General features: G+C 40.3%; 1 protein-coding gene across 3 annotated transcripts in view; it reads left to right on the top strand.

Moving 5' to 3' along the window:
• Positions 1 to 13,324, top strand: part of larp1b (La ribonucleoprotein 1B) — a 47,359-nt gene that overhangs the window by 7,109 nt on the left and 26,926 nt on the right. For all 3 annotated transcript variants that reach the window (XM_027143047.2, XM_047821863.1, XM_047821862.1), the window contains exon 2: positions 12,434 to 12,495. In XM_027143047.2, coding sequence (XP_026998848.2) covers positions 12,434 to 12,495 — 62 coding nt within the window. The remainder of the gene's footprint in view (positions 1 to 12,433; positions 12,496 to 13,324) is intronic.

Raw genomic sequence — 13,324 nt, 5'->3', positions numbered from 1 at the left:
CAAAATTTTAACTTGTCGGCTGCAGTGAACCAAAAATGCGTCTGCTTCTGTGTGTCGGATTTTGCAATTCGGCAGTTATGACGTATATTTTGAGCGACAAAAAATTTTAACATGGTTTATTTTAATGTTATAAGAGCACCATGATCTTAGAATTTAGAATTACATTTTTTTTTAAAACTAACTAAAATAAAGTTAAATATTTATTTTCCAAATCTACAGGGAGCCGCAGCAGAGGGTTGAAAGAGCCACTTGCGCCTCCGGAGCTGCGGGTTGCCGACCCCTGGTCTATTTTTTTTTTTTTTCTTTTATTCCATATTCGTGCAGACCAGTTTCTGTGGAGTAGTATTCCTGGGAAATGTATAAATTTATAAAGCAAATTTAAAAAATAATCCCAAGATTATTGTATATTGAATAATCCCTTCAGCACCTCAGTGAGTCTCAACATCACATGTGCCCCTTTCCCACCGAGGCAGTTTGAATGCTGGTTCGGAGCCTAATTTAGAACGTTCTTTCTTTTTCGACAGCCAAAGCACCGGCTCTGAACCAGGAAAAGTGGTTCTTAAGTAGCACGAAAGCGTTGCTGGTCTAGACTTAAGAACTGCTTTCATTAGGGGCTGTGGGCGGGGCTGCTATTAGTGCTTTTGATAATGTACCTTAAGTATACTAATGTTTAATACACTTTTACTTTACCACAATATGATCAATTATCAGCACACAAGATAGTAGGTAGCTACATGCTAAGCCTACATTTTTTCTGTGTTACTTTCTCGATTACAACCTCCGTTTATACAGATTACATGGGGCTACATGTACACGTTGGATTCGCCGCATTTGCATGCCAATGTAGGTTCACAAAGCCTTGAGCATTAACAGTAAAGCAACATTTGCTCTTGTTGAGGTTGTGATTGTGTTTGCTGCTGCTGCGCAAACGTTGCTGGGAAACGTCACACGTATACAGTGACATCAGACTCTGTGATGGCTCTCTAACTGATGGAAAGTCAAACCGGTTCTTAGAAGGTTCGCCAGTGGAGCCAACTCTGCACCAGCACTAGCTCTGAACCAGCGCCCGGGCAATGGAATCTCTCTCCAGTGCTACAAGCTTGAGGTGTCTTTATTTTATTCATTTAATGTCTTTACACCTCAGGCTGTTTAAAAGAGGGTGTTTTTTCAGCACACAACACCTGCTTAACTCCTCAGGGCCTACTGTAAAGTATCCACTTGGAATTTAAAGACGATCACATACACACCACAGAAGATTATCTTGTCAGTGTGGAGTTTAATCCAGAGGCTGTTTCTAATTTAGACACTGAATTTCCCACAGAATTCCTCTGGACGAGACCGGAGCGCGGTCGAGACGTTTCTCCAGCATTCTTTGTTGCTCCTTTTCTTTTTTTTTTCTAGCCGGTACTTTGACCATTGTCCATCTTCAGAAGTGCATGGACGGTTTAGACTTTCAGATGCAGACGGAAACATTAGGTGGTTTAGTCCCAAGGAATATTAAGGCCTTTGGTTGATTTTGGCGTTAATTTCCGTCATCGTAAAAAAGAAATCTCACAATCTGATATTCATTAACATTTACTTCAGTTGGCAGATGGTTTTTTCCAGAGCGAATTATGTTTTATCTCACTTTATATGACTGAGCAGTTGACGGTTAAGGGTTTTGCTCAGTGGCCCATCGGTAGAAGCTTGGTGGACCTGGGGTTCGAGCACGCAACCTTCCAATCAGTAGTCCAACAACTTTACCACTAGGCTATCAATTAAATTTTATTTGCATAGTACTTTTAAAAGTGGACATCTCAAAAGCAGCTTTACAGAACATAAGAAATATCACAATGTTTCTTACATTTTTATTACAAAAAAGAGAAGGAACCTTCAAAAGGGAACCTCATCTTCATTTGGGTGACTCTGGAGGGTTATAAACTGTTCTAAACACCAGAGAGTGTTATTATGAATAATGTCCTTTCAATAGTCAGATACAGACATAGTCCCACAACTGTGTATTGTTTAGGAGGTTGTTGTCCTCAGAGACCACATGGAGTTCACATCATCTTCTCTGTGACTGTCTGAAATCCTCATGAAGTGGAATACAACTGGAGCTTGTGCATCTCTAGATGCCTCAAGATCCTCACAGGCTCGGCCTCTTCTCACTAAAGGTCAGAAATCTTAATGACACGGAACACAACTGGTTTCTTGATGCCTCGGGGTGGGTAGAAAAAGAGAAGAAAGTGGAGAGGAACTAGAGTATTCAAGAAATTTTCTATGAAAGAAAGCAACACAAGTTGCATCACAAATTTTGTTGTTTTTTTTTGGGGGGGGAGCAAAAAAATAAGTATTTTTGTATTTAATAAGTATTTTTGCCTCAACAATCACAAAAATCTCATGGTTGGTGATGTGATCTGCAATGTTGTAATGAACTCTGAAATTATGCTGATCTGTTAGTTCCTAAGGAGCTCTTTGTTGTTTAATTCACTCGACTATAAACAGTTGTAGAAAGGGAATTATTTACATTTACGTTATTTCCTGTCCAGTGTGACCCAAATGACGATGAGGTTCTCTTCTGAGTCTGGTTCCTCTCAAGGTTTCTCAAGGATCATCAGAGAGATTTTCCTCACCACCGTCACCTCAGACTTGATCATTAGTGAATGATGTTAGAGATAAATACCAACTTAACTATAAACCTTCCTATACATTTTTATTCCGTTATTAAATCATATGATGGTCTCCTTGACGTTTCAACGAGTTAGAATCTGTGTTCATTTCTGCGATCGCACAATTGTGAAATCCTAAGTGTTTAAAAACATGCCTGATCTCAATATATAAACTTCTCCACATTTCTGCATGATTTTTTATTTTTTTTTAAATCAGTGAGAGGATGACCGAATCGTCCACCATTATGTGTAATTATAACTATTCTCGTATCACAGACTTTGGTTGTTTATTCGCTGTAAATGAAAATGATAGCAAGATAATAACTGATGCTCTGAAGTGAAAGTGTGTGTTTGAAGTTGATGCCGAGAATCAGGAAATGCTCGGCCATATACGTTTTTGTCCCCCATGAAAAATCAGACTCCGCCTTTCAAATTTTTAAGCTAGACTTTTAACACAAAAGTGCTGCCTTATTGCTAACCCAGTGCTAAACTAAACCCTTTTTAACCCTTCTAACTAAACAAAACTTTCAATTTTGTAGCTCATTTTGTGTCATATTTCTACCGAGCTATAAATGCATGCAATTCACATTTAATCTTCTGGTACACATCAGCCACAGACCAACAGCTTCAATTTTGTATTTTGTTTCCTCTTTCCCTCTGTGCAGTGAACAGAATTGTCATGAAAATATAACAGTCGAACCATTCGAACCCAGAATGAGTTTATTTAATGGACAAACAGACAGTGGTGGTGTTCGTTTTATGCTCGTCCAAAACGCTGCTTCTCAGCATCTCACTGTCGATTTGTGTCAATTTTTTTATTTTTTTTTCTTGCCTACCGGACGAATAGCCAGCACTTTCTCCCCTGTTTGTTGTATGTGTGTGTTTTAAAAACAGTGTTTTAGGCTCATGCTATCTTAAGTCTGGTATCCTCGTGAACCAGAGTTAATGTATTCAATGGTAAAGCACTTTTGTACGTCGCTCTGGATAACGGCGTCTGCCGAATCCTGTAAATATAAATGTAAATCGATTCATCACCCAGACAAAGAAAATAAAAATTACTTTTTATGTGTACCTCAGGGCATAATACACCCCAGTGCTGTATTTTTAGTGGGAATTCAATTAAATTCAACTTAACTTACAAAGCTTTACATAAGTATAGAAACGGAATAAAATTTTCATGCTGATCTGTTAGTTCCTAAGGAGCTCTTTGTTGTTTAATTCACTCGACTATAAACAGTTGAAGTTGAAGTTAAAATGAAGTTACTATTTATTATTTATTTAACGAGGACCAGGCAGGTTTGTGGAAATGCTGACGAAACTCTCCTGCCAGGACGGCGTACACAACACGTCACCTGACATCGTCTCAGCAGATCAGGAGCTGATATGTTTTTTGGTTTTTTTTTGCGGCACAAAACCTGAGACTGAGCAGCTTTCTGGAACTTCCACTAGCCCTGACTAATAAATGTGTATATGCACATGCTGGTATCAGACTGTCAGACTGTGACAAAAGCTGTAACTGGGAACAGCTCACAGCAAATAAGTCAAATTATTCTTTTAAAGCAGTGTGGAAAAAGCCCAAGGTGAGGTTAATTACTACTGAAACAGTGCGAGCTTGTAAAGTGATTAAAAGTTAGCTCCACATGCATGTGTGTACAAGTTAGGATCACCTCATTAACTTAAATGTAGCAAAGGAAAAATTGTGCAATCATAAAATCGTGAAATCCAAAAAAATAAAAATAATGTACCTGTAATATGAAATGACAAAGTTTTGTCTGTCTTCCTGTCTAACAGACAGACAAGGTCTTTAGGAGAGACTTTTGTTTCCTTCTTCTCTGTATCACTGAAATCACTTCTGGCATGCGTCATCTGTGTAAGAATCCCATACGTGTAGCTTCTGGCTTGCGTCATCTGTGTGAGAATCCCGTACGTGTAGAAGCCTGGGGGAAACCCATATACTGGTGCAAGTTTGACTTTTTGTGTAGTACATTTATTTTATCTTACTGTATGAAACCTTAAATGCATATAAAGGTGTTACAAAGGCAAAATGAAGCCTGGAATGAAATTAGATGATGTTCGTGTCACTGCAGAGAGTTTGTCGCTAACAGCTGTAAACATAAATCAAACAAGTGATTTAAACCCTGCTGTAAAAGTGCCGGATTTCATTTGGGGTTCAACAAGTAGAAGGAAATGTTTGTGTAATAAAACTTAATTAAGGAACGAATTAAAAACTTGCGTATTTAAAATTCGAATCCCTGCAAACAATTATTCATGGATCAATATATTTATTTTTTTTATTAGATTTTATACTTAATTTTTTTTATTTTACTTGAGTTTTATGTCTGTGTTACTACAATAAATAATGAATTTATTTTTAAATGGTTGAAAGATCTTTCTTTAATTCGTATTACGTTAAATTTCTTTTTAACGAGTCAAACATAAACATGTCGTTTTTACTTGCTGAGTTTAGTTGAACTCGAACAGTAGAATTTCTTCCTAATTTATGATCCGCAAGGTTTTTTTTTTTTTAGCGTAAGGGAATTTTTTCCTCTATAAATGATTTGTTTTGAGTCATTTGGCAGCGTTCTGTGTTTGCTTTTTACTGTGCAGTGTTCTTGGCCAGCGCTCTCTTCTGAAAGAGCTTTTTTTCACTAGATTATATTGTTACAGAAAGCATAGTCGTTGGTACATTTTGGTAATCCTGGGTGTTACCTTGTTTCTTTGTTTTCTCAGATGATTCCCCTGACAGTGGTGTCGTTGTCAAAGCTGTTTAAAAATGCATGTGCACTTGCCTCAAAGCTAGAAAAGAGTTTTCATCCATGATCTCGGCTCATTTTGACAGTTTGACCGATTTGAATAGAAAGAAGGTGCTGTAGTTGTTTCTTCTTTACCTTGTGTAGTGTGGAATGATCTGCCTGTTTTATTTGGGTGTAGTTATTCTTGTTTTGGCAGCTTGCAGCGAATGCGCGTTGTCAGTACGTCTGTATCTCATGTGGCGACGTTACACCCTGTGTGGCTAGCAAGCGCTTAGAGTCTTATCAACAGACACATCCTCACCAAAGTGATAAATGACCTCTGACACTCCCAGGGATGGGTGACTTTGCCTGTTGAACACACACACACACACACACACACAAAGGTTTTTTTTTTTCTAGGCAGAACTGGTTTTGTAGTGTGTGTTTTTTTTTCTAGAGGGGGATAATGTCTATGAGAGCTTCAGAGTCTATGATTGCTTAAGGCGAGTGTTTCCTGGCTTGCTCTCTTCCTAACCACAGAGCATTTTCACAAATCTGTCATAACAATAGCACCATGCTTGAAGGTTTTTCTAAAAAGTTGACAGCCTTATTAGCAAGAAAACATTCCCTGTCTTGAAATCCTTTAACATTCCTGTAATGGTGGCCATGCTAAGAATGGCATGGGGCTGTTTTTTTTTCTTCTTCTCCCCCTTACACAAAGCAGCTGATTAGTTGTCATCTGTACAGTAACAAGAGCGAGGCAGGATTGTCTGTGTTGGGCTTAATGCTTTAAACGACGCTGCAAATACCACTGGGGCCCCCTTTCATTGTAATGGCGGCTGTTTCAGTCCACGTTTTGTGCAAACCATTAAAAGCCCTGCATGGTGTTGTTCGGGGTTAATGTTTAACTGGCGTGGTGGTTTGACCTTGTGTTGCAGGTGCATGAACAGAACTTTTTTTTTTTTTTTTATCTGCCAGCAGCCACGTGTTGATAATCGGCCTTGCCACATGGTAGTAGTGTGGAAAGAGTAATGAGGAGGGAGTAATGTTGAGGGGGGTGGGGAGGAGGGGGTTAGTGTGGACGGAGTAATGAGGAGGGAGTAATGAGGGGGGAATAATGAGAGGGTTGGTGAGGTGGGAGTAATGTGGAGGGGGTTGGAGTGGAGGGAGTAATGAGAAGGGGGTTAGTGTATAGGGGGGTCGGTCAACATAACTGCAAGGAAGACCGTTCCTCCCCCGATGACCAGGTACTCTTGTCTATCTATGGCCAACATGAGGAGAAGGCTGCTGGCCCAGACAACATTCCTGGCAGAGTGCTCAGGGAATGCGCAGAACAGCTAGCAGAAGTCTTTACTGACATCTTCAACATTTCCCTGAGCAGCGCCGTTGTTCCTACGTGCCTCAAGACAACCACCATTGTCCCTGTCCCAAAGAAATCTACAGTGTCCAGCCTCATTGACTATTGTCCCGTCGCACTCACACCCATCGGTATGAAGTGCTTCGAGAAGCTCCTCATCAGGCACATCAAGACCCAATTACCACCCTCACTGGACCCCCTACAGTTCGCATATCGTCCAAACTAACATCTGGGACTAAACACCTCACTCTGCAACTGGATCCTAGACTTCCTGCCTGGGAGACCTCAGTCAGTCCGGATCGGGAACAGCATCTCCAGCACCACCACATTGAACACTGGAGCCCCACAAAGCTGCATGCTCAGTCCACTGCTGTTCACTCTGCTGACTCACGACTGTGCAGCAAGGCACAGATCGAACCATATTTTCAAGTTTGCTGATGACACAGCCCTGGTGGGTCTCATCAGCTAGAACGACGAGTCAGCCTACAGAGAGGAGGTGCAACAGATAACTGCCTGGTGTAGAGCCAACAACCTTTTTCTGAATGTTGATAAAACCAAAGAGATGGTTGTTGACTTCAGGAGAGCAAAGAGCGACCACTCTCTGCTGAACATCGACAAATCCTCTTTAGAGATCATCAGGAGCACCAAATTTCTTGGTTGTTCATCTAGCGGAGAGCTTCACCTGGTCACTCAACACCAGCTCCATCACCAAGAGAACACAGCAGCGTCTCTTTTTATGCAGGCTGAGGAAATCACATCTCCCTCCTCCCATCCTGACTACTTTCTACAAAGGGACCACTGAGAGCATTCTGAGCAGCTGCATCACTGTCTGGTTTGGGAACTGCACCATCTCGGATCGCAAGACCCAGTAGCGGATAGTGAGGACAGCTGAGAAAATCATTGGAGTCTCTCTCCCGTCTATCATGGACACTTACACCACACCTTCATCCACAAAGCCAACCGCATTGTGGATGACCCCATACACACCTCACACACACTCTTCACCCTCCTGCCATCTGGAAACAGGTACAGAAGCATTCAGGCCCTCACGACTAGACCGTGTTTCTTCCCACAAGCCATCAGACTCCTTAATAACTGAACTGTACTGTGCACAACACACACACACGCACATCAAATGTATGGACTGCACAAACCTACACTAAATATCCACGCTTACAATATATATCCATCAACTTGTTTACATGCTGTTTTTTGCACACTTTTTGCTATTTGCACATTCTGCCTGACATTTCAGTTGATTGATTGCTGTTTTGCACAACCCTGTACAATATCTCAGGTAACTGCTGCTATAACACTGTGTTCATTCCAGTATTTCTGCACACGTAATATTGTCAGAACATACAGTATTTACACTGGTCGGCACTGTTTCTGTTTATCGTCTTTTGTGTATTGTCGTCTTGTATTTTTTTTGTTTATTTTGTTCTGCACTGTCTTGTTTGTCTTCTATTGCACTGTTTACACCAGGTTGCACTTTAGGTGGCTAGGACTTACTAAGTCCTTAGCTCTGTCTTTGTTTTATGTAGCACCGTGGTCCTGGAGAAACGTTCTCATTTCACTGTGTACTGCATCAGCTATATTTGGTTGAAATGACAATAAAAGCTTCTTGACATGACTTGACAGTGTGGAGGGTGTAGTGGGGGGGGGGGTTGGTGTGGAGGGTGTAGTGAGGAGGGGGGATCGGTGTGGAGGGCGTAGTGAGGAGGGGGGATCGGTGTGGAGGGCGAAGAGAGGAGGGGGGATCGGTGTGGAGGGCGTAGTGAGGAGGGGGGATCGGTGTGGAGGGCGTAGTGAGGAGGGGGGATCGGTGTGGAGGGCGTAGTGAGGAGGGGGGGTCGGTGTAGAGCGCGTAGCGAGGCGGGGGGTCGGTGTGGAGGGCGTAGTGAGGCGGGTGGTGGGCGTAGTGAGGCGAGGGCTGGTGTGGAGGGGGCTCGGTGTGGAGGGCGTAGCGAGGCGGGGGCTCGGTGTGGAGGGCGTAGCGAGGCGGGGGCTCGGTGTGGAGGGCGTAGCGAGGCGGGGGCTTGGCGTGGAGGGCGTAGCAAGGCGGTGTGGAGGGGGGGTCGGTGTGAGGGGAGTACGCATTGTTAATTGTCAGTGTAGTAAATAACTTTTTTATTTCTGTTTATATATTTATTAATCCTAGGGCAAGTGAACAGTCACCTCATTTCATTTGACTATTTGTTCTAGGGCACCGCTGTGCGAATTTCCCATCGTATCTGCCAGTTTTGCAATTTGCCGGTTAAAGGTTGAACTTTGGCCTTATATCTGTAGATGCCACTTGGTGAGATGTTTAGGATTGATAGGTTTATGCAAGTCCTGATGTCTATATTAATGGGTGGTGTAGCACATTGCCAATATTCACATTTGTATCTGTATAGTGCTCCAGAGAACCATATCTCTATTCAGATTTAAACCTAAAGTGGGCGTTGGTTTCTTTCTTTATTTCTTCCTTTCTTCCAGTCTTTCATAGAAATGTGCATGGCATTATTACCTTTTTCCTGCCTTTTCATTTTTTATTTAGTTGGTTTTACTTCCAAAAATCCTGACCAGTCTGTTACTAAGGAACAATGCTTGAATGAATGCTTTAAATGCATTGTTTAATTTCACAGTAATGTTTGCGGCCTGTTTTTGTTGTCTGTGCTTCATGTATGGCCGCTATTCCAAAAAAAATAAAAAGATTTCTATCTGTTCGTTGTACTGTACGTGATGTTTACAACCCAAGTCTAAATACTATGACAGGTTATGTTTGACTCCAGAAATCATGTATCACAAAATATTCCAAAGATATATATATATATATATATTTTAAATATAGCCTTAATAAAAGCAATTTTAGGCTTGTAATGACTGCAGTGTATGGAGAAATTCAAGTGAAAATATAGATATGTTAAATGGCAGTGTTTTTATGTGTGAATTTAAAATATTTGCCCATTGATTTGTACAGTAATTGTGTATAAGTTATGGAGCTTTAAAGCCTTTCCACTTTCTAATATGGTAATTAGATGTTTATTAATAAAATTACTAAATTAGACAGGAGATGCAGTGCTGCCTCACTTTATTCTTGACTCCACTAATCCTCTGGCAAAATGGCATTCCAGGATGATTGTGTTTTCTGTCCTACGCCCTTCTCCTACCTGTCAGGTGAGACATCAGGGTGGGGCTAAAGCATGCTAAAGCCTGATTTTAAACTCTGATCCAAACAAGATGCTGACTCTTTCCACACAGAGTGCAGGAAGGACACTTCGGAATACACCTCGCCAGTGCTTCACAAGGCACTTCATATGGCACTTCACACATTCATATTTAGGGGTGATTTATCATAGTGAAAACAACTATCGCTATGTTTTTGGGATGCAGACGAAAGCCAGAGTTTTCTTATGGAAGCTCACCTGGAACCTGTGAAGCTCTACACAGACATTAACTCTGTAGTAAGTTCAAGCTTAGACATGTGGATTTATAAGGCAGTAAATGCCATGTTAGTTAAATTATAACACATTAAATTTAACAAGCTGTCAAATTATACCACATATAATGCTGTAACAACAAAATAAATAATAGGAAAATAATCTATGCTTGTTTTTGTGTTAGCACACAGAAGTGGACTATTTTCCTAACACAATATGTCCCATAGGATAGATGGACAATTTTATTTTTTTTGTTAATAAATAAATGATGTTATAAGCATTTATATTTACAATGCTGGAACAACTGCAAAACAGCTTGCATTATTATAGCCATTAAAAGCTGCATCACCAGTCTCTTTAAAAAAAAAAAGTATAAATTCTGTTAAATTTCATGTTACCCAAAAAAAGGGTGCAATACCAAGTCTTCACAACACTTGAAAATTTCCTGCCTGTTAATAAACACTGAAATTGGAAACACAAGAAAAATTCAACACTTTCCTAATCAGTTTCAAGAATTCGTCTGTGCCCTGGGTGTAACATGACGATACATAAATGCTGAGCTATTACTAACGTCAGTGTATAATCACGTGTGTATACATAAATGTTAACATCTCATCTGAAATTCAGTGCAATTATTTTTTAAGTCTTTAATTGAATTGTCCTGACAGATTGAATTGCTGTCCATTGGTTCATTTTGTTGGTGCATGGCTAATAAACATACAGAAATAAACATATGTATATATATGATTATACATATACGTATGAACATATATACGTATATATGTATGTATATGTGTGTATATATATGTGTGTGTGTGTGTGTGTGTATGTATGTATGTACATATATATGTATGTATGTGTGTGTGTGTGTGTGTGTGTGTGTGTGTGTGTGTGTATATACACACACATACATATATGTATATATGTGTGTTTGTGTGTGTACATGTGTGTGTATATGTATAAATCAGTCAAGATGCGTTACACATTATTAGAATTGTTGCCCAATACCGATATTGTGCAAGGTTGATATTTGCAAATGAATTCTCCATATATCTCCATACATTGGTAAAAGATTTTGTTCTGTGGCCATTCAGCCCAGAAGTTTGTTGTTGATAAGTCATAGTGTTCCTTCTGATCGAAAACTGCGAAAGGCGAGCCAATCTTTAAGCATTACACCAGTTTGTAATATACTATAAGGGATATCCCTATCTTGGTGTGAAGCAATATAATCTCAGGCTATTTGCTTATAGCATGTATGCTATTTTTGTTTACATCATGCAACTCTACTACAAAGTTAGGGTGTCTAACAAGATGAAAGTTTGTCTAACAAAGTCACCACCACATCATTTCAGTCCATCTTGGATCTTATAGCCAGGCAAAAAAATTCTTCTTCCTCTTCTTCCGCTTCCTCTTCTTCCGCTTCGTCTTCCTCTTCCTCCTTCTTTTTCTCTTTCTTCCTTCTTCCTTCCTCCTTCTGTAAGGTCCTTAATCAAATAACCTTCTCAGTGTTAATGCTTAATCCCCTGAACACCCTGAATTAGTATTTTGTACAATGTTATTGTAAGATGTCTCTTTTTTTCAGTTTCACACCAAAGCAAAAGCCTGTGAAAACAAGAATAATTAGATGCTATCCTAGATTTCCAAATAAACCCATCCCAGACTTTTCAGAGTCCACACAGTGTCTCAATGCCAAGTGATGCAATTTATGATGGCTGCAAATGAGCACAGTTACACAAGAAGATTTGTACATAGCTTAGGTATGGAACTACAGACTTGTGTGTAGGAATCAGTTTTTACCATTGTACTAGTCATATCCTTAATGACTTTAAACGAGTCTTGAGTATAGAATATAGAATTTTCATGTGAAATAGAGAATCTAATATCAACCTGTTAACTTGAGTATTCACATGATCCAAGCCTGCCCTGTATTTAATGTTATTTCACAAGGTCAGTGAAAGCTTCTAGGTCTATGGTCATAGCTTATCAAACCGGTTAAGTATCTGAATTTAAACAGTGCAATAAGCCACTGAGTTTTATTTATTCTTCAATCTAGCACCTGGTTTTGGTTCTTCACATACAGTAGGTGTAATGGTTTTTTTCTTGATTAGTGTCTCTTTCCAAGAATTCCTAAACTGCTCTCAATTTGAACTTTATTCTTCTTGTTTTGTTGTATGTACACATACTGTCATGGGTCTCTACATCTAACTTTTTTTTTCTTTTTTTTATGAAAAACAAACATGGTCACCTCCTGTCCTATTTGCTTTTTGTCAACAGAATCCCAGAACTCTGCCAAAGTGGTACGTGCCAACAAGCCCAGATCCAGGAAGTCTAGTAAGGTGGGTGATGAACTGGAGCAATGCTGAGAATATAGTTTAAATGAGAAATGATCGAGTGTTGTAGTAATTTGACAGCTTTGAGATGTTGCATGGTATTAAACCCTATATTAAAAGGATAACTTAAAATCTAGGTTTCCCCCAGTGCAGTTTTTGCCTTTAATGCCACTTTCACCAATTAAACTGTATTTCTCACCTCAGGTGAAGTTCCTGCCCCCAAAACTACACTCACCAATCAAGCTGTAGTTCCCACCTCTACACATTTCCTACACCCCAAACTACTAGTGCCAATCAAACTGTAGTTGCCCCATGGCGATTCAGCCACTCATACCAGTGCTGTCCATCCACTTGTAGTTCATAACCCCAATGCACCCCCTGCCCCCAAAACACCTGTCTACAGCTTAGCTGTATTTCATACACCAGCACATTTCCTGTCTTCAGCTGATCTGTAGTCCCCAACGCCGATCACCAGTCAAACAGTAGTTCCCTCCCAAATGCAGTTCTTGCTCAAACCTGCCAAAATCCACTGCTACCAACCAATCTGTAGTTTTCACCACAATGCAGTTCCTGCTCTTAAAACCACTGCTACCCACGAATCTGCAGTTCTATGCACAATACAGTTCCTGTTTCCCAAACCGATGTCACCAATCAAACTGCAGTTCCAGCCCCCCAAACAATTTTTACAGTCAGTGATCACTCTAGTGTACATGCCCAATCCTACTTGGTTAAATCCACCTCCTCATCACTTATCCATCAGTGCATGCAACTAAGGCCATGGAGTTGCATGTTCAGACAGTGCTGTTGTGTGAAAATGTAGGCTAATTGTAGTGGT

Source organism: Tachysurus fulvidraco, chromosome 12 (genome assembly GCF_022655615.1).
Source record: "Tachysurus fulvidraco isolate hzauxx_2018 chromosome 12, HZAU_PFXX_2.0, whole genome shotgun sequence".
Classification (NCBI taxonomy): Eukaryota; Metazoa; Chordata; class Actinopteri; order Siluriformes; family Bagridae; genus Tachysurus; species Tachysurus fulvidraco.
The sequence above is the reverse complement of the archived record's forward strand: the minus strand, read 5'-3'. Positions and strand labels throughout refer to the sequence as shown.